General features: G+C 36.8%; 1 protein-coding gene across 2 annotated transcripts in view; it reads left to right on the top strand.

The window, feature by feature from the left end:
• RNF169 (ring finger protein 169) overlaps positions 1-23,178 on the top strand; it is an 89,039-nt gene that overhangs the window by 51,740 nt on the left and 14,121 nt on the right. For both annotated transcript variants that reach the window (XR_009504619.1, XM_059930820.1), the window contains exon 4: positions 4,972-5,090. Coding sequence is in view for 1 of the 2 variants with exons in the window: in XM_059930820.1 (XP_059786803.1) it covers positions 4,972-5,090 (119 nt within the window). In the remaining variant the exon portion in view is untranslated. The remainder of the gene's footprint in view (positions 1-4,971; positions 5,091-23,178) is intronic.

Genomic DNA, 23,178 nt, shown 5'->3' with positions numbered 1-23,178 from the left:
TTTTTTTTCGTTACTTATTTACCAAGCAAATTACTGGAAAATGTTGTAAATGGTATATTTAACTAATACAAGAAAGCACTTTTGGAGGATCCACTGATTACGGCTCAAATGGATGATTATACTTGTTTTTTTTAATTTAGTAATTCATATTGGATTAGACATCTTCTATTACTTGCTATATGTACTTAGCATACCTTTAGAGTCATATCTATTAAAATGTTTTGTGATTCAGGCTCGTTAGTATTTCAGGCTATATTTTTAATTAGGTGGATTTAATAAAGCTTTACCATATATAAAGACAGGCAACATACCAGAATAGAGGGGAAAAAAATCTCTAGACCTGAAGTCTGCCTGTTAAACAGGTTCCAGCGTTGTTACAGATTGTACAACTTTGGCCAGGTTACTTAATTTCTCTGTGCTTTAGGTTTACTCTTTGCAAAGGCATTTTCCCTGAACTTCAAAATTTGAGATTACTTAAGCTTTCTTGGATTGATAGTATTTGCTGACTGTCAATGTATATGTGGGGTTTTTTAACCCAGTTATAATAATAATAATTGTTACTATTTAATTATTGTTAAAAGCAACCATTTGCATTCCAACCTTCTAAAAGATTCAGTGTAACAAATATGAAATGCTTATGTACTCTCAATGCTCTGTTCATTGGGAACTACAAAAGGAAAAAGACTGCTTTTGGAGAGAATACAGTTTATCTAGGAAGGCAAGAATAAAATATATGATAGTCTTGTGCATATAGTATGTCTTCTGACTAATAGCCCCAACTGTTGTCTGTAGTCTCTAAAGACCGCAAACTCTGCCTCTTCACCCCAACAGGACTGTCCGTTAGTGTCCTCAGGGAAAACAGCCCAGAAAGGCATTTCTTTTTAGGACAAACCAATTTTGACAAAGAGAGCTTACTCTTTACTATGGTCCTTTGATAGAAAGAACCTATTGTTTTCGGCCTTGCCAGATCTAGGTTTCCTCCAGGAAATGATCTCTAGTATTAATTCATAGCAAGGATGGGAAATTGCTCTAATTATTTTTTCTTTTGCCACTATAATCTTTGAAGTAGAAATTCATTACATCAACCTAAAATTTAATCTTAAAAGGAATCAGGAAGTACAAATCCTGATTGGCAATGGCCAGTTTTGCAAAATTTCCTGTACATTGAATAAAATCAGATCTATGAACACTTTAAGTTTTAGATTTTTGTGATTTTACCTTTCTTCTGTTTGCTTTTATATTTTATATTTTTGAGGACTTTTACAATTTTACTTTAAATATGTCTTAAGAAATTTCGGTGTTGAACAAATAATTTCATTTAGTTTGGCCAAGGATACATTCATATTGGGACTGAAAAGAAGCTCAAGTGGTCTCAGTGGAAAGCCAGCTGAAGGATTATATTTTATAGAGAGACTATTATGATTAGAGCTGGACTGATCATTTCACCCTCCTGCTCCAAAAACCTCAGTGGCTCCCCATTTCCTGTGGAATTAAATGAGAGCTCTTCACCCCAACATTCAGGTCCTTAGTATTATTCTAGCTTATCTTTCCATTTTTGCTTACATCCGAGAACTCCAGGGAACAGAGCTGTTTGCTTTCCCCCAAATGTATAATCTATGCTTTCCCTCCTGAGAATCCTTGCTCTTGCATTTCATCTCATTGAAATGCCACTGACCTTACCTGTTGAAAGGCTATTTATCTTTCCATGTCCAGTTCAAAAGCTGTCACCTTCCTGGAACCTATAGGGATTCCTCACTTTTTTCTCCACTCCCATCATCCATTCTCTTCAACTTTCCTCTCCTCACTTTGTAACTTTTATAGGACTTATTTCATTCTTCCTTACATTATGGTTATTTGTGTGTTTGTGTTTCTCTACTTAATTTGTAAGTTTGTTAAGTATAGGAAATGTGTCTTACCATTTTTTAAATCTCCCATAGTACCTTGCACATCACAAGTGTTTGATACGTGTTTATCAAGTTGAATCCAAACAGAGGAAGAAAAGTGCTTATTCTAGAAACAGTTATTTGTTCAGAAAGAAAATAAAATAGGCACGATGTTTAATTTATTACGATTTGTTATGGTGCAGTTAATACCGACAATAGTGCAAATTGTTGGAAAACAGTTTGGTGTAACAATTATAGTCATACAAAAGGTTATAAAGTTGAAAGTGAAAAATTGCTTGTCATCCCATAACCTAGAGATAACTCCTATAAACATTTTGGTGAATATCCTTCCAGACTTCTTTTCTAAGTGTGTTTGTGTGTGTGTGTGTGTGTGTGTGTGTGTGTATAAAATATATTGTTTTTCTTTTCAGAAAATGTAACCCAGGATACATACTGTTTTATAACCTTCTTTAATAAATTATAAGTCCTGGATGTCTTTCCATGTAAATAAAGAATCCCATATCATTATTTAGTGGTCTGCTAGTTATTCTTTACTGTAGAATTTATCCAATTAATTTGTTTAATTAATCTGTTGATATTTTGCTGTCTTAAACCACTGCTGTGATGAAATCCACATGTCTCATTAGTTCCTTATAAATTACTAGAAGTGGAATGATCAGATCAAAGGGAGTGTACTTTTTAAGACTTTTTGGTACTTATTATTCAGTTGACCTCCAGAAAGTTTGTATTAAACTTTGAACTTTAAAGTTTGTATTAAACAATAGTAAACAAATGTGCTAAACTAATTTCCTCACACCCTTGCCAACCCTGGGTATTATCATTCTTTTAATTTTTTTTAGGCACAACATTAAAAAAAATACCATTTTAGAGATTTCCATTTTAGGAATCGATTGTCCTATAGGCTTGTTTTTATCCAAAGTTAAAGATGAGAGGTAAATATTTTCCTATCTTATGGCTCTAGGTTTTGTGAGGGTAGAAATATAGAGGGATTGGGGGTCAGGGTACCTTCTGTTTATATAATTATTTATTTATAATAATGTAAATTTATTTTCAACAATTAAAAGGAACCTGGCATATACCTACTATAATACCAGAGTTTTTTCTTAAAAGATTAATAGTATTAAAATTGATATAAATAAAATCTGTCTTTTGTTGAGCACTTACTACTTGTGAGCTAATGCACTATGTGTTTTTAATGGTTTATCACAATATATGTAGTAGACAGATCATTTTTAATTTTATAGATGAGAAACTGAGGCTCAAAAAGGTAAAGCAGCTAACCTATAGTGACAGTGATAGCTAAGTAATAGAGCTGGAATTTGAGCATTCTTTTATTTGGTACCGAATTGATTATGCAGAAAGACCTAAAAAAAAATTGCCATTATTTATCCCCTGTTGAGTCTGTTGATGTCAAAACTTTTTCTTTCTTTCCAATAAATTTGGTAATGGGTTAGTGCTATTAAAGTTTCTCCAGTGAATAGTTTGTACAACAGGGTTCTTTAAGGAGTGATAGATACCCTACAAAATTGAAAAGCTTCTCTGTAAATTGTAATCCTTCAACTGTTTCTCAAAGGCTGTTGGAAACATAGCCTGTTGTATGAATGTGCCTATCAACCTAGAGAATAACAAAGCATTTAAGGAATACAGGGTACTCTGAGCCATAAGATGCCTTGCATGCCTCTGTCTACAACTCTAACTTTGATAGTCATTTAATCATTAGAAAACTGGTTAATCATTAGATTATTAGACTTTTTTGTTTACCTACTATATAATGGTATCAGAAGTTTTAAAGAAAAGGTGGTCACTTGCTCTCAAAGAGTCTGTTGTCTACAGCAGAAATCAGACTCCTAAATAAGAAGCTACGGTTCAGTGTGATTAGTTGCTCCCCCTAGAAAGAAGACACTCATATTGAATCATGAGCAAATCCTCATATGTGTATGCAAAAGACACACGTAAAAGAAACTTTGAATGTAAATTTAAAGACTCAAAAAGAGACTCTAAAATAAAATGAAGGTAAATGAATGAGTGTCAGCAAGATGGAAAAAGCTGATCTAAGGGTATTTGGAAGCGAAAGTGACATTTAAGATGCCTCTGAAAGGCCAGTGAACATTTTAGGCAGAGAATGTGGAAGGAGAATCTTAGGCAAAGGGACTAATAGCATGTACAAAAGAATAGGAGTTTTGAAAGACTATGATGGTACATGTGGAGAGTAGAAAGTAGTATGATTACAGTAGAGCTCAAGGAGTTCCCTGTGTGGGAACTGGTGGGAGAAAAACTTGGAAGAAGATTGGATCTAGTTTCTGAAGGTTATTGGATCATGCTGAGGTATTTAGACTTTATCCTGAAGTCACCAACGGTTAAGCAGGGGAGTGATGGGATTCTGTCTGTGTGTTTGATAACATGGAGGGGATTGGAGTGAAGGAAGGCTGGAGAGAGCAAGACCCATAAGTAGATTATTGCAGTAGTCAAGGCAGAAGATGATGAGAATCTAAGGAAAGGCAGTGACAATGAGTATACATGAGAAGAGTTAGATCTGAAAGACATTCGAGGAGTAGAATGGAGCAAAGTAGAAATAACGTGGAGGCAGTTTGGAGACAGATGCTCTGGATCACAGTGCCAACGTTAACTACTTATTAACTCCACAATCCTAGACAAATTAACTACCCTGAGCCTCAGTTTGCCATCTGTAAAAGGTAATAATCCCTTCTTAGTGGGGTAGGTTAAAGAGTAGATGAAATAAAATATTTGGATGTGTTGGGGTACTCAAAACCTATATACAATGTTATTAATGACTTTGAAGAAAGGAAAGGAAAGAGTCATGGGTGACATTGAAGCTTCTAACTGGGTTGGTAGGGGGACTTAGAGAAGAGAAATACTGAGTTTGATTTTGGATATATTAAGTTTGAGCTGCATTTGGGATATCCAGATTGGGATCCCAAGAGGCAGTTGGAAACATAGATTGGAACTCAGAGAGAACATGTAATAGAAAGAGAGATTTGAACAATAGCTTTGGGAGATTCCGTGGGAACCCCAAATGGACAGTGTTGTCTCCCTTGTCTCCTGCCAGTGTCCTGCACGTCTCTCAGATTCAGAGAATGAAGAACCTTCTCGAGGCAAGATGATACAGACACACCGCTCGGCATTTGTTTCCAAGAACAACTCCTACTCCTTATCTTTCCTGGCAGGGTAAGAGACTGATACTGAATTCAGTCAGGGTTCTTTCATTTTGGGATATGAGACAAAAGGGACTGGGGGAGCTTTAAAGTGTTTGTTGTAGCTACTTTGGGGGAGGTGGGAGTGAGGGAAAATGGGGGAACTGGTTTTCAAATATGGGTTAGGAATAATGGGCCGACCTGAAATTTTAAAGAAAAGTAAATTTTACCCATTTCGGGTATCCTCAGGATAAGATTGTACTAATTGCTCTGCTGCAGAGTTGAACTTTCTTTTCTGGGAGGAAACAACAAAGCCTTCTTCAACAACCATTGATATTGAAGACAATATCCATGGATTTTCTTTGTGGACTTTTTTCTCTTAATAGGAACTTGAGGCCAGAGTTGATTTATTTACAATGCCTGGAACTAAAATATATATTGATAGGTTTCAAGAGGGTAAACTAAAAAGTTTTTAAGACCTTTGTCAAGGCATTTCTTGTTCCTTTAGACTTTGCAGGCCCTGGGGAGGAAAGGAAGGAGGAATTGGATGAATGTTGGGTGATGGAAGAATAATGAAGGGCTTGGTGGAAGGAAGGAAAGAAGGATGGATAGATGGATGGATAGGTAGGTAGGTAGGTAGGTAGATAGATAGCAGGAGGGAAAGGAAGGGAAGAAGAAATGAAAGAAGGGAGGAAGGCTGGAAGGAATCATTTATTCAACAGACAGTAGGTACTATGTGCCATGCCCTCTCTTTTAATATAAAAAGACACAGTCTTTACCCCATTTTGTTGTCTTTTTTGATTTAAAGCTGGCATTGCTCACCCTTATTTCTAGGGTTCTTCTCCTCCTTCCCACAGCACTATGAAGTGTATCTCTCTTGCTGTTCCTATGGACATATACCTGGACCCTTTATATCTTAAGGCTTTTTATTGCTACTCACTAATAAATATGACCAAAAAAATCTACCAAGTTTAAGAATGTTATAAAGTTCATACTATTGTGATCCCTGTTGTTTTTATATCTGAATCCTTTTGGTATATGTTCTGATTTTCCTGTTCTTTCTTTTTTTTTTTAAATTTTATTGGAGTATAGTTGATTTACAATGTTGTGTTAGTTTCAGGTATACAGCAAAGTGATTCAGTTATACATATACATATATTCATTCTTTTTCAGATTCTTTTCCCATATAGGTTATTACAGAATATTGAGTATTTCCTGTTATTTCTGTGAGTAAAATTCACTAAACCTCTCCTTCTCTTAAATGCCTCCCCTTCTCTGGGTGATGGTAACTCCTTCCAGGAAGGCCCTTTCCTAAACTGTTTATTCACTCATTTGACATTTGTTGAATGGCCACTGGATTGTAGCCACTGTAGCTTGACTGATGAAATGAGAACCCAATACATAAGATGTAAGCCATTGTACTTAACCGTTTATGGTGATGATGAAACTCTTGCTCTTTGCATATGAGCTTGAACTATAGATGCCCTGTAAAGTTAAAAAATTCAAGATTGCTTGACTAAGAATCGTCAGCTTCTGAATGTGTACGTGGATTTTCCCCCATTTATAGTGGGTGTATCTTAATGATTATTAGAGGGATCTACTGAAAAGAGAAAAAGATCATATTAATTCCAATCAAGTCACAATAAATATCCCCTGAAACAAATAAATGTTGCTTTATGCAGTCTGTGATTAGTTAATTAATATCTCTTCATTTGAAATTACTTGGGAAAAAGGAAAATTTTATTAAAACCCAAATATGATGCCAAGGCCAAATTGCCCCAATTAATTGGAGTGGACACTGGATAGGTGAACTACTTATTACCAATTCCAGTCTCTACCCCTGTAATTCATTCTTTTAAAGTGGGTAGAAGGTTAAGATGTTGATACTTAGAAATGCCTACCAAGGAACTTAGAAAATTCTTCTCTAAAGGGCAAAATGTAAAGTCTATACAGAGGGGTGTGCTTTTGATTATGTGTGGCTCTGGAATATGTGTAGTATATCTTCTTTTCCTGCTCCTTGGCCCATCCTTGCCCTTAGTATGTATCGTTGAGTCACAATGGGATTAATTTATAGGAAAATATTTACTTAACATGTTATTGTTAAGAAATGTTGCAATCAGTATTATACATTTATGGATTTCAGCATTTATTTTTTCCAAATATCCAAGGTTGTGGGCTGAGTTCAGTTATTAGTACAGTTTTTTAAAAAATTAATTGGATTTGGTTGGTAGGGTTATCTTTTTAGGAAATAGTTTGCTGATGTCATGGAAACTTTAGGTTGGAAAATCTATTATGGTAATACTGTGAATTGCATCTCTTATTTAGTCAACATGTTTTACTTCTTAGTTAAGAAAATATTAAGTTTCAATTCTAAATGATATTTAGGAAAACAATATGAAGTTGTTAGTGCTGACAATGAGATGAGGCATATGGATATATTAAAAAAAGAATTAGCGTGGTGATGGTTGCATAGTGATGTGCCTGTAAACTTAAAATGGTTAAAATGGTAACTTTCATGTTATATATATTTTACCACAAGAAAAAAAGAATTAGCACTGTTAACAGTTTTGGGATTTTTCAAATGCATTTTTTTCTGTCTGTTAAGCAATAACAGAAGAATAGGTTTTTCTCTGCAAGTTTGTTTCCTAAAGAGAGTTCATCTGTAAAAGCTTTAAAGTTTTTTACATCTGTATTTAAATCAAATTAATCTGCATTTATTTTACTTATCTACTTTATAAACTTTTCTTTCTTAAGCCCAAAAGCATGGAGTTAAGAGTGAGTAGTCCTGATAGGATGGTTGTTTTGGAAGGAATCCATCAATAGATTCTGGCGGAGTCTTGCCAGTAGCTCAGTCTATTTTCATTTGAAACATTCAAAGCAAAGAATGTTTTGCAGCACTATTAATAAAGTTCTATAGCCCTTTTAAAATGAAACTTTTTCCAAATAGGCACATAGAGTAATAGTTAACCCAAGGTCATTTCTAAGTTAATTATAAAATATATGTGAATTGAAAAGAATTAACTTGAACCATAAGATATATAATTATAAAGTTAGGCTTTTATTTTAAATATCTGAAAAACTGGTTTGTTTATTTGTTTAAATTTATTTCCCTTCATTCCTCATGCCCTCTTCACCACTAGAAGAATCAAACAAAAAACGTTGTTGCAAGTTATTCTAAAAGCTCAGTCTGGAAAAACTTTCTCTGTTGAGCTAGTGTCTTTTCTAAGAGCTACACGTTCAGTTGTGTTTTCCTCTTTGCTTTGGCTGTCAGGAAGTTTAGAATTAAGACAGAGTTTTCAATTCAGTCATCATGGCCTTCCAACATGGCATATAATTAAAAAAAATAATTTTTGGTATACTCTTCTCATATTTATTACTTAATGTGGTCTTTATTAACGCTCATTCTTTATGTATTTTTACTGTAAGTCACTTAAAATTCTTCTTGGGAATAGGGTATAACCATAAAAAGAAATATAATCAAACCATCTATCCTCCTTCCAGTTTAAAAAATGAAAAAAAGAAAGTGATGCAGTAATGCCAGTACTGCCATTCTGTACAAAACTGTATCTTAAGTAAATGGTGAGATTACCGGCATATGATAAGCCTTCAGTGAGTATAGCTGCTGCTATTTTGTTGTTATCTTCTTTTAGAACTCTTAGAACTGAAAAGGATCTTAAATATTGTTTTATCTAATTCCTTTGTTTTATGGGTGAGAAGACCAAAGCTCAGGGAGAGACCATGGCTTGCCAAATCTTAGACTGCTAGAGTAGTAGGACGATGAGTTAGAACTGAGATTTCTTGGCTCTTTCCACTATACCCTTTTGTCCCCCATGACTTTCTTATAGATCCCTATGCTGCCTCTGCCCATTTTCCCACTAGGCTTTAAATCCTTTGCAAGCAGGGACAAAAATCTTGTTTACCATTGTATTCACAGTACTTAGTATAGTGCCTGGCACATAGTAGAGGCTCAATAAATACTTGTGGAATGTTTAATGAGATAGGTCTTGTGCCCTTGGGTAGGTTAAAGGGGGCTTTGTCAGAATTGTCAAACTTGCAGTCTCTAGGAGGGAGGACTCTGGGAGCTGTGGAGGAAACAGATTGGCTGGTGGCTGTTGTTTAGACTAGATTCCATAGGATTAATATGGGATTTAGGGGGAGTCTAATAGCCACATTGATAAAGCTTTTATACTATAAAGTTGCCTTTAGCTCTTTAATACATTAGCAGTAGCTTATGAGGATCCTTTTTATAGATTCTGTAAAAGAAAAATCTGTGTTACACTGAGTAATAATTAAGCCTTAATTAAGTAGAAATTAACTACATTATTTTGTTTTCTAATGTCCAAATACTTTAAGCCTGAGTCTGTGGTTCAGAGTGGGGTGCAGCAAAAGAGACCTGAAGTGTCTGTGCTTCCTCTAAGGTGTGTGTGTAAGGAGAGATAGAGACAGAGACTGACTGCAGACTCAGTCATATTAACTGCATGCCCAGCCAGTGTTGGAGTGAATTAAAATATGCAGACTTGTTCCTCTTTTTTAAAATGAACGAATGAAAATATAGATGCTTTCAGCAGACAGATACCAGACACATAAATGATGTGATACTGGAGGACTAGCTTTATTATTTTTTAATTAATTTATTTTATTTTTGGCTGTGTTGGGTCTTCGTTGCTGTGCACAGGCTTTCTCTAGGTGCAGCGAGTGGGGGCTACTCTTCCTTGTGGTGCATGGACTTCTCATCGCGGTGGCTTCTCCTGTTGTGGAGCATGGGCTCTAGGCACGCGGGCTTCAGTAATTGTGGCTCGTGGGCTCTAGAGCGGAGGCTCAGTAGTTGTGGCGCGCAGGCTTAGTTGCTCCGCGGCATGTGGGATCTTACTGGACCAGGGCTTGAACCTGTGTCTCCTGCATTGGCAGGGGGATTCTTAACCACTGCGCCACCAGGGAAGCCCTGGAGGACTAGCTTTAGAATTGATGAAAGGAGGCAAACCAGAGTGGTGAGGGTGGAGAAACCAGTCTAGGGAGTTTTAGGGAAGTAGTGGTGTGAGCTTGAGTAAAATCAGTTGACCTCCTTCTGTATCATTTATGTAAAATGCAAGTTGTTATGCCCTACCTATTGCTGGGCAGGGGATTTCCCTGAATGATTTCTTAAGATTCTTTTCACCTCTAAAACTGAAGTGTCTAGAAGTGGCTTAGAGCAGGGTTTTTAAAGGTGGAGGAAATGTGACCAGGGCATGAAAAGGAAAGGGTAAGGGCAGTTAGTGAGTTCTGTAAAAATCTCAGGATTAGACTTAGCAAGTTATGTGTGGGGAATAGTCCAAACATTAACCATGAGGGATAGGAGACTATGAGAGAAAAATGAGGTAGTGATTTAAAAGAAATCACAAGGCTTGATGATGGCCTGGGGCAGGTCGTGTGTGTGCGTGTGTGTGTGTTGGGGGAGGGATAAAAGAATAGAAACGAATCAAGTGGATGAGCTGGTTAAGAGGACAAATCTTGTTAAGAGTATGGAGTACAGATGGAAAAGGAAGATAGCTTAAGCAGAAGTGATGTGGAATTTAAGGAGCAGGTTTTAGAGGTGTCAGTAATCTCTCTGCCATACTAAAATAGGAATATACTGGTGGTTTTCAGAGGGGTCTGGCAGGATGGTGAAGGGTAGCATCAGGGAACTAGCTTTTTCCCAGGGCTTCCTGCCATGTTCAGTACTTTACAGACCTCGTTTCCTTTAGTTCTTACATTAATCCTATAAGATTTATAACATTCTCATTTTTCAGCTAAGGAAAATGCAGTTCAAAGAGGTTACGTAACTCGCCCCAGAACTTCTCACCTGAGTAGAGTGACAGAGATGGAATTGGAACTCAGGTCTCTCTTGACTCCAAACCTGTGCTCTTTCTAGCAAACCATTGTCAGAACCCTGTGACAGAAGGCTCTGTGCTTAGCTCTTTGTCTTGAAATGATCTACCTTTACAACAGAAAGCTTCCTTCCTTCTGTTTGTTTAAAGAATTTATACCCTGTCTTGTTCTAAAAAAACACAAGGTTGTACAGAGGTGGGTAAGAAGCTGTCCAGTTATCCTGTTGTTTTAGGGGACTCAAATCTTTTTGCATTACTCTAGGCCTTTTGAAATACAGCTGTGGAAACAATGTTCCTATCCATCAGCAAACAAATACTAGTGCATGTCCAGAATAGGCAAACATGTAGAGACAGAAATTAGATCAGTGGTTGCTTAGGGCTGGAGGAGAAGGCGGGGTTTAGGAGTAATAGCTAAAGGGTATGAGGTTTCTTTATGAGGTGATGAAAATGTTTTAAAATTGTGGTGATGGTTAAATAACTCTGTGAATATACTAAAAACCATTAAATTTTACACTTTAAAAAAAGAAAGAGGGACTTCCCTGGTGGCGCAGTGGTTAAGAATCCGCCGGCCAATGCAGCGGACACGGGTTCGAGCCCTGGTCCGGGAAGATCCCACATGCCGCGGAGCAACTAAGCCTGTGCGCCACAACTACTGAGCCTGTGCTCTAGAGCCCGTGAGCCACAAGTACTGGAGCCCATGTGCCACAACTACCGAAGCCCACCCGCCTAGAGCCTGTGCTCCGCAACAAGAGAAGCCACCGCAATGAGAAGCCCGTGCACCGCAACGAAGACCCAATGCAGCCACAAATAAATAAATAAATAAATAAATAAATAAGTTAGTTAGTTTAAAAAAAAGAAAGAATGCTAGTATACACAAGGCAGATAACCCAACAATAAATATACAACAGAAGGATCGTAACAAAATCTTACCCATTTCTGGGTGCATGGCAGCTACAGCTAGGCCTAAGGAAGCTGCTGCTTTTATCCAAGTACGTGTGTGGGGGTGGGAGGCCTCACACACCCAGGCTAGGGGCTGGGAGGAGGATCCTCTCAGACCTTCAGCTTCTTGGTGGAACTCAGCTCTGCCAGACCCCTGAGAGTTTGTTTAAAAAACTAATGTGGTATGGGTATGTGAGAGACAGAGAGAGTGATGAGTGAGCAATTAATAACATGAGCTATCTAATGTTTTATATCATGTAATACCATTTGAAAACCCTTTAAGCAGTGTTTTATAAGCATTAAATCTTCTAGCTTTCCAGCTGCATGTTTATACTGGCTGCTCCTCCTTTTCTTTGCTTGTAAGTCAGATGCATTGTGGTTGTGGGTATTTTTAGCTTAACTAGAAATCCCAGAAACCATCTGGTCCCTTGGCAGTGGAAATTTTAAGCTAGTTGCCTTTCAGACAATGCTGCTGTCTCTTGTTTATGACTTCATTATGTGTTTGGAAGAGAGAACTTCTCTAGACGTGCTGGGTCTATTCTATGGCAGAGTAGAGTAGAATGTAAGATCAGTATGCTGTGGTAGAAAGAGCACAGGCCTTAGAGTCTTGGAGATACAGGTTTAAACTTTGGCTTCAGCTGTGTGACCTGGAAAAATCACTTCCTTCAGTTCTTTGTCTGTAAATTGAGAATGCTGATTTATAGGGTTTCTATATGGATTAAATGAGATACAGTATATTTAAAACACACAATGCCTGATAGATAATAGATTCCTAATAAATGATGAAGTTTTCTTTCCTTTCCTTAAGGATGTCATAGGCATTTCTGTATATATTTTTATTCACTTATAAGAAATTTATTGGATATATCCACTGTGTGTTAGGCACTGTATGAGGGTTTGGGAATATAGAAATGGATGTGCACAAAGGTGGGAGGAGTAGTTACTTCCTCTATTTTTTAGCAAAAGTATTGTTTGAGCTCTTAAATCTTAGGAACATTATCAAGTTTACTGCTGATGATTCTCAGCCAGCATTGAAGCATCTTAACCTGACCAAATACTACAATAATAATATCTATATATTATGTTGATGGTTTACACGATATTTTCACATTCATGATTTTTGTGACTCTTCATGTGACAATAACAACATTGGGGGAATATAGTTATATAGGAACGAAGTTTATGTATGCTATTGAAATTGAGTTGGTATTAATTTGAAATATATTGTTTTCAATTAAGATGTTAATTGTAATTCCCCAGGGCAACCACTAAGAAAATAACTAAAACATACATAGTTAAAGAAATAAGAAGGAAATCAAAATGGTACAGTAGGAGATATCTAACACAAAAGAAGGCATTAATGGAGACATTGTGGAACAAAAAAGGTATAAGACATACAGAAAATAAATAGAAAAATTGCAGAAGTCCTTCCTTATCAGTAATTACATTAAATGTAAATGAATTAAACTCTCCAATTAAAAGGCAGAGATTGGCAGAATGGATTTTAAAACAGTATAGTCCAAATATATGATGAGACTCACTTTAGATCCAGAGACAGAGGTAGGTTGAAAGTGAAAGATGTAAACAGTGACCAAAAGAGAACTAGAATAGCTATACAATATCAGACAACGTAGACTTCAGGACAAAAATTATTACAAGAGACAAAGAGAGGCATTGTATAATTATAAAAGGGCCAATCCGCAAGAAGATATAACAGCTGTAAACACATGTACACCTAATTATGGGTCCATAAATTATGTGAAGCAAAAACTGAAAGAATTAAGGGAAATAATAGACATTTTAATATTAATAGTTGGAGACTTTAACACCCACTTTCAATGATGGGTAGACTATACAGATGAAAGATAAACAAAGGATATAGAAGACTTGAATAATACTGTATACCTAGCTAGAAACAAAATACCTAACTGATTCAAGAAGAAATTGAAAATCTGAATAGACCTATAACAAGTGAAAAGGTTGAACCAGTAATCAAAAAACATCTGGCAAAGAAAAGCCCAGGACCAGATGGCTTCACTGGTGTTACTACCAAGCATTTAAAAAAGAATCAACATGAATGTTTCTCAGACTCTTTCAAAAATTAGAAGAGGAGTGAACACTTCCCGACTCATTCATTCTTTGAAGCCAGTATTACCCTGATACCAAAGCTATATGCAGACATCACAAGAAAAGAAAACTACAGACCAATATCCTTTATGAATCTATATTCCAACACACCATTGGAGGAAAAAAAGTACAAGCTTTGATGCATTAGAGAGGGTAAGAGAAACACTTTGACTTAACCTGCATCACCCCTACCCCAAGGCAGCAGAACTCAAGTTCAAGAGAGATTTTCCTGGCTGGTGATTGCCCCTGTGGGAGAAAGTAAGAGCATGTGAGTGAACACCTGGCTTCTCCAACTGTATAAGAAGCCCATTTCTCTCCTGCCTCAACCAGAGTATTGAATCATGATCTACATGACCTAGGGGAAGGAAGAGTCTGGGAAAGCAGCAGATAGGACTCTCAGAGGGCATTAAAGGGATGAGGATCTTACTAACTACATTACAGACTCCACCCACAAGTCACTGGGGAAGCCTCACCTGTGGATCCTCCCAACTGGCCCATGGGCACTCCCATCGCTCCACATGCCTCATTCACACATGCTTCCACCCTGTGGCCAGTTCCTTGTGCATGCTCCCAGTGGCAGTGAGCGAGTTTTGGCAGATGGCCAGTAAGCATGTGTAGAAAGCCAGCTAGAATCTGTGGGCAAGGGAGAGACCACAAATGAGCTTTATTGCCACCCTTGGGAAAACAAAATGGAGGCTGTCAGCTTTCGGCCTGGTGTGTTGGAGGATCAAGAGAAGGCATACAAACTTGAGAATTTTGCCACAGAGGGAGAAAGCAAGGAGCTGATGTATCCATAGAAGATCTGAGAAAATCCCAGCATCCCTACCAGAGCTGTTGGAAGGTTTTTCTCTCCTGAAGGCAGTTAGTAAAGTTCAGAGGAGGTGACTGCTACTTCAAATGTGAGGACAGCAATGCAAAACATCAAGGAACATGAAAAATCAAGGAAACATGACAGCATCAAAAGATCACAACAATCTTCCAGTATTGGATCCCAAAAAACATGGAGATCTGTGATTTATCCAACAAAGACTTCAAATTAGCTGTTTTAAGGAAGCTCAATGAGCTACAAGATATGGGGATATATGTATACGTATAGCCGATTCACCTTGTTGTACAGTAGAAACTAACACAACACTGTAAAGCAATTATACTCCAATAAAGATGTAAAACTAAATTAATTAATTAATAAGAGCTGAGAACTTCCCAAATCTGGGGAGAGATTTGGATATCTAAGTTTGTGAAGCTCATAGGTCACCAAACAAACTCAACTTAAAGCCATTCTCTCCAAGACACTGTATTATCAGGCCACCCAAGATGGCTGTTCTCTTGCTCTCTGTACATCCCCTGCTCAACCAGTCCCTGCTTCACCTACACCCTACTCACATAACCGACCTTCCCTCTTAATCATAGAGCCTAATCAGTAAATGCCTATATACTTGTACCCCCTCCCCCCTCCCCATCTAGTGATTGTTCTAATCTTTAGATCAGAACATCTCCACCATGATAGCTTATCAAAGGGGCAGTAAGGGGCATGCTCCTCTGCTCATTTCCCTGGTAACTGATGAGCCAACCTGACATCAATTCCCCCTATAACTGGTAACCTTCCTCTCCCCCTCGTAGTGAAGACCACTGCCATGTCTTGCCCACTGTCTGCTGCACCCAGTGGGGTGTCACTCCAGGACCTTGCTTCAGACATGTGAGATCCCTGTTTAATCCCATTAAACTATTGATGTCTCTGTTGCTGACTCTGGGCTCTTTCTTCCTTCTTGAGGCTGGGCAAGTACAGGGCTTGCAGGCCTACAGGGTATGGCTCAACAGACACATTATGATAAAACTGTCAAATATAAAAGACAAAGTGAGCATCTTAAAAGCAGCAAGAGAAAAGGATTAAAACTTACAAGGGAACTCACATAAGGCTATCAGTAGAATTCTCAACAGAAACGATACAGTCCAGAAGAGTAGGATGATATATTCAGAGCACTGAAAGGAAAAAAAAAACTGCCAACCAAAATACTCTGTCTATTAAAGTTGCACTTCATATATGAAGGAGAGGTAAAGACTTTCCCAGACACACAAAAGCTGAGGGAGTTCACCACCACTAGACCTGCCTTACAAGAAATGCTGAAAGGAGTTCTTCAGGCTGAAACAAAATTATACTAATTAGTAACACGAAAACATATGAAAATATACAACACTCTGGTAAAGGTAAGTATATAGTCAAATTAAGAATACTTTAATAATGTAAACATGGTGATATGTTAACCACTTAACTCTAGTATAAATGTTAAAAGGACAAGAGTATTAAAAATAACTATAGCTAAACTAATTTGTTAATGAATACACAATATAAAAAGACATCAAGTGTTTTGTGACATTGAAATGTTTTGTGACATTAGAAACAAAATGGATGTTTTGTGACATTAGAAACAAAATGGAGGAGAGTAAAAGGGTAAAGTTTTGTATGCGATCGAAGTTAAGTTGTTATCAAGCGTAAAATAGACTCTTATATCTATAAGATGTTTTATGTAAACCTCATGATAGCCACAAAGCAAAAACCTACAGTGGATTCACATAAAATAAAAAGGGAAGCAAAGCATACCTCTATAGAAAATCATCAATTCACAAAGGAAGGCCACAAGAGAGGGATAAAGGAACAAGAGAACTACAAAACAGCTAGAAAACAATGACTAAGATGACATTAGTAAATCCTTACCTATCAATAATCACTCTAAATGTAAATGGATTAAATTCTCCAATCAAAAGGCATAGAGTGGACTTGCACAAGCCTCTTAGATAGCCTCATCCACCAGAGGGCAGACAGCAGAAGCAAGAAGAACTACAATCCTGCAGCCTGTGGAACAAAAACCACATTCACAGAAAAATAGACAAGATGAGAAGGCAGAGGGCTATGTACCAGATGAAGGAACAAGATAAAACTCCAGAAAAAAAAAACTAAATGAAGTGGAGATAGGCAACCTTCCAGGAAAAGAATTCAGAATAATGATAGTCAAGATGATCCAGGATCTCGGAAAAAGAATGGAGGCAAAGATCGAGAAGATGCAAGAAATGTTTAAAAAAGACCTAGAAGAATTAAATAACAAACAAACAGAGATGAACAATACAATAACTGAAATGAAAACTACACTAGAAGGAATCAATAGCAGAATAACTGAGGCAGAAGAACGGATAAGTGACCTGGAAGACAGAATGGTGGAATTCACTGCTGTAGAACAGAATAAAGAAAAAAGAATGAAAAGAAATGAAGACAGAAGAGAGAAAGGACCCGAGAAAATATTTGAAGAGATTATAGTCAAAAACTGCCCTAACTTAGGAAAGGAAATAGCCACCCAAGTCCAGGAAGCACAGAGAGTCCCATACAGGATAAACCCAAGGAGAAACATGCTGAGACACATAGTAATCAAACTGGCAAAAATTAAAGACAAAGAAAAATTATTGAAAGCAGCAAGGGAAAAACGACAAATAACATACAAGGGAACTCACATAAGGTTAACAGCTGATATCTTAGCAGAAACTCTAGAAGCCAGAGGGAGTGGCATGATATACTTAAAGTGATGAAAGGGAAGAACCTACAACCAAGATTACTCTACCCAGCAAGAATCTCATTCAGATTCCATGGAGAAATCAAAAGCTTCACAGACAAGCAAAAGCTAAGAGAATTCAGCACCACAAAATCAGCTCTGCAACAAATGCTAAAGGAACTTCTCTAAGTGGGAAACACAAGAGAAGAAAAGGACCTACAAAAACAAACCCAAAACAATTAAGAAAATGGTCATAGGAACATACATATCGATAATTACCTTAAACGTGAATGGATTAAATGTTCCAACCAAAAGACACAGGCTTGCTGAATGGATACAAAAACAAGACCCATATATATGCTGTCTAAAAGAGACCCACTTCAGACGTAGGGCCACATACAGACTGAAAGTGAGGGGATGGAAAAAGATATTCCATGCAAATGGAAATCAAAAGAAAGCTGGAGTAGCAATACTCATATCAGATAAAATAGACTTTAAAATAAAGAATGTTACAAGAGACCAGGGAGGACACTACATAATGATCAAGGGATCAATCCAAGAAGATATAACAATTATAAATATATATGCACCCAACATAGGAGCACCTCAATACATAAGGTAACTGCTAACAGCTCTAAAAGAGGAAATCGACAGTAACACAATAATAGTGGGGGACTTTAACACCTCACTTACGCCAATGGACAGATCATCCAAAATGAAAATAAATAAGGAAACAGAAGCTTTAAATGACACAACAGACCAGATAGATTTAATTGATATTTATAGGACATTCCATCCCAAAACAGCAGATTACACTTCCTTCTCAAGTACACACGGAACATTCTGCAGGATAGATCACATCTTGGGTCACAAATCAAGCCACAGTAAATTTAAGAAAATTGAAATCATATCAAGTATCTTTTCTGACCACAAGCTATGAGATTAGAAATGAATTACAGGGAAAAAAACATAAAAAACAGAAACACATGGAGGCTAAATAGTACGTTACTAAATAACCAAGAGATCAATGAAGAAATCAAAGAGGAAATCAAAAAATACTTAGAGACAAATGACAATGAAAACACCACGATCCAAAACCTATGGGATGCAGCAAAAGCAGTTCTAAGAGGGAAGTTTATAGCTATACAAGCCTACTTGTATAGGCTCAAGAAACAAGAAAAATCTCAAATATACAATCTGACCTTACACCTAAAGGAACTAGAGATAGAAGAACAAACAAAACCCGAAGTTAGCAGAAGGAAAGAAATCATAAAGATCAGAGCAGAAATAAATGAAATAGAAACAAAAAAACAATAGCAAGGATCAATACAACTAAAAGCTGGTTCTTTGAGAAAATAAACAAAATTGATAAACCATTAGCCAGATTCATCAAGAAAAAGAGGGAGAGGACTCAAATCAATAAAATTAGAAATGAAAAGGGAGAAGTTACAACAGACACTGCAGAAATACAAAGCATCCTAAGAGACAAGCAACTCTATGCCAATAAAATGGACAACCTGGCAGAAATGGACAAATTCTTAGAAAGGTATAACCTTCCAAGACTGAACCAGGAAGAAATAGGAAATATGAACAGACTAGTCACAAGTAATGAAATTGAAACTGTGATTAAAAATCTGTCAACAAACAAAAGTCCAGGACCAGATGGCTTCACAGGTGAATTCTATCAAACATTTAGAGAATAGCTAACACCCATCCTTCTCAAACTCTTCCAAAAAATTGTGGAGGAAGGAACACTCCCAAACTCATTCTATGAGGCCACCATCACCCTGATACCAAAACCAGACAAAGAGACTACAAAAAAAGAAAACTACAGACCAATATCACTGATGAATATAGATGCAAAAATCCTCAACAAAATACTAGCAAACAGAATCCAACAACACATTAAAAGGATCATACACCATGATCAAGTGGGATTTATCCCAGGGATGCAAGGATTCTTCAATATATGTAAATCAATCAATGTGATACACCATATTAACAAATTGAAGAAGAAAAACCATATGATCATCTCAATAGATGCAGAAAAAGCTTTTGACAAAATTCAACACCCATTTATGATAAAAACTCTCCAGAAAGTGGGCATAGAGGGAACCTACCTCAACATAATAAAGGCCATATATGACAAACCCACAGCAAACATCATTCTCAGTGGTGAAAAACTGAAAGCATTTGCTCTAAGATCAGGAACAAGACAAGGATGTCCACTCTCACCACTATTATTCAATATAGTTTGGGAAGTCCTAACCACGGCAATCAGAGAAGAAAAAGAAATAAAAGGAATACAAATTGGAAAAGAAGAAGTAAAACTGTCACTGTTTGCAGATGACATGATACTATACATAGAGAATCCTAAAGATGCCACCAGAAAACTACTAGAGCTAATCAATGAATTTGGTAAAGTAGCAGGATACAAAATTAATGCACAGAAATCTCTTGCATTCCTATACACGAATGATGAAAAATCTGAAAGAGAAATTAAGGAAACACTCCCATTTACCACTGCAACAAAAAGAATAAAATACCTAGGAATAAACCTACCTAGGGAGACAAAAGATCTGTATGCAGAAAACTCTAAGACACTGATGAAAGAAATTAAAGATGATACCAACAGGTGGAGAGATATACCATGTTCTTGGGTTGGAAGAATGAATATTGTGAAAATGACTGTACTACCCAAAGCAATCTACAGTTTCAGTGCAATTCCTATCAAATTACCAGTGGCATTTTTTACGGAACTAGAACAAAAAATCTTAAAATTTGTATGGAAACACAAAAGACCCCGAATAGCCAAAGTAGTCTTGAGGGAAAAAATTGGAGCTGGAGGAATCAGGCTCCCTGACTTCAGAGTATACTTCAAAACTACAGTAATCAAGACAATATGGTACTGGCACAAAAACAGAAATATAGATCAATGGAACAAGATAGAAAGCCCAGAGATAAACCCACGCACCTATGGTCAACTAATCTATGACAAAGGAGGCAAGGATATACAATGCAGGAAAGGCAGTCTCTTCAATAAGTGGTGTTGGGAAAACTGGACAGCTACGTGTAAAAGAATGAAATTAGAACATTCCCTAACACCACACACAAAAATAAACTCAAAATGGATTCGAGACCTCAATGTAAGACCGGACACTATAAAACTCTTAGAGGAAAACATAGGAAGAACACTCTTTGACATATACATCACAGCAAGATCTTTTTTGATCCACCTCCTAGAGTAATGGAAATGAAACCAAAAATAAACAAATGGGGCCTAATGAAACTTCAAAGCTTTTGCACAGCAAAGGAAACTGTAAACAAGACGAAAAGACAACCCTCAGAATGGGAGAAAATATTTGCAAACGAATCAACGGACAAAGGATTAATCTCCAAAATATATAAACAGCTCATGCAGCTCAATATTAAAGAAACAAGCAACCCAATCCAAAAATGGGCAGAAGACCTAAGGAGACATTTCTCCAAAGAAGACATACAGATGGCCAAGAAGCATATAAAAAGCTGCTCAACATCACTAATTATTAGAGAAATGCAAATCAAAACTACAATGAGGTATCACCTCACACCAGTTTGAATGGGCATCATCAGAAAATGTACAAACAACAAATGCTGGAGAGGGTGTGAAGAAAAGGGAACCGTCTTGCATTGTTGGTGGGAATGTAAATTGATACAGCCACCTTGGAGAACAGTATGGAGGTTCCTTAAAAAACGAAAAATTGAATTACCATATGATCCAGCAATCCCACTACTGGGCATATACCCAGAGAAAACTATAATTCAAAAAGACACATGCACCCCAATGTTCATTGCAGCACTATTTACAATAGCCAGGTCATGGAAGTAACCTAAATGCCCATCGACAGACGAATGGATAAAGAAGATGTGGTACATATATACAATGGAATATTACTCAACCATAAAAAGGAACGAAATTGGGTCATTTGTAGAGACATGGATGGATCTAGAGACTGTCATACAGAGTGAAGTAAGTTAGAAAGAGAAAAACAAATATCGTATATTGACGCATATATGTGGAACCTAGAAAAATGGTACAGATGAACTGGTTTGCAGGGCAGAAATTGAGACACAGATGTAGAGAACAAACGTATGGACACCAAGGGGGGAAAACGGTGGGGGGTTGTCTGTGTGATGAATTGGGCTGTTGGGATTGACATGTATTCACTGATGTGTATAAAATTGACGACTAATAAAAAAAAAGGTCATAGAGTGGCTGGATGAATAAAAAAAACAAGACTCAACTATATGCTGCCTACTAGTGACTCACTTCAACTTTACTGATACACATAGGCTCAAAGTGAAAGGGTGGGAAAAGACATTCCATACAAATGAAAACTGAAGTGGGAAAAGAGAGTGGGAGTAGCTCATTTTATATCAGAGAAAATGGACTTTAAGCCAAAAATGGTAACAACAGACAAAGAAGGGCATTATATAATGAAAAAGAGGTCAATTTATCAAGAAGATAAAACAGTTGTAAATATATATGCACCCAGAATTGGAGCACCTAAATATATTAAGCAAATACTAACAGATCTGAAGGGAGAAATAGACAACAATACAATATTAGTAGAGGACTCCAGCAGCTTACTTAAATCAACAATGGATAGATCATCCAGACAGGAAATCAGTAAGGAAATGTTGGAACTGAACTATATTTTAGACCAAATGGACCAAACAGACATATACAGAACATTCCATCCAACAGCAGCAGAGTACACATTCTTCTCAAGTGCCTATGGAACATTCTCTAGGATAGATCTTACAAGTCACAAAACAAGTCAGCAAATTTAAGAAGATTGAAATCATACAAAGTATCTTTTCTGAGCAGAATGGTGTGAAACTAGAAATGAATAACAGGAGGAAAACTGGAAAATTCACAGATATAGGGGCATTAATCAGCAATTAGTCAACCAGTTAGTCAAAGAAGAAATCAAAAGGGAAATAAAAAATATCTTGAAAGAAGCAAAAATGGAAACACAACATACCAAACTCATGGGATGCAGCAAAAGCAGTTCTGAGAGGGAAGCATAATATATAGTGATAAACACCTATGTTAAGAAAAAAGAAAGATCTCAAGTAAACAACCTAACTTTATACCTCAAGGAACTAGAAAAAGAAGAGCAAATTAAGGCCAAGGTTGCAGAAGGAAGGAAATAACAAAGTCCAGAGCAGAAATAAATGGAAACCAGAAAAAAAATAGAAAAGATCAATGAGACTGAGAGCTGATTTTTTTAAAAGATAAAATTACCAAACTTTTAGCTGGGCTAACTAAGGAAAAAGGCTCAAAAAAATAAAATCAGAAATGCAAGAGGAGACATCACAGGTGATACCACAGAAGTACAAAGAATCCCAAGAGACTACTGTGAACAATTATATGCCAACAAATTGGATAACCTAAAAGAAATGGATAAATTCCTAGAAACATAACAACCAACCAAGATTGAATCATGAAGAAATAGAAGATCTGAACAGAGTAATGAAATTGAGTATTGAGTAATGAAATTGAAATTAGTAATGAAATTGAATCGGTAATAAAATACCTTCCAACAAAGAAAAGCCCAAGACCAGATGGTTTCCCTGGTGAATTCTACCAAACATTTAAAGAAGATTTAATGCTGGTCCTTCTCTAACT

Source organism: Balaenoptera ricei, chromosome 8 (assembly GCF_028023285.1).
Source record: "Balaenoptera ricei isolate mBalRic1 chromosome 8, mBalRic1.hap2, whole genome shotgun sequence".
NCBI lineage: Eukaryota > Metazoa > Chordata > Mammalia > Artiodactyla > Balaenopteridae > Balaenoptera > Balaenoptera ricei.
Note: the sequence above shows the minus strand (reverse complement) of the source record. Positions and strands in the feature narration are given on the sequence as shown.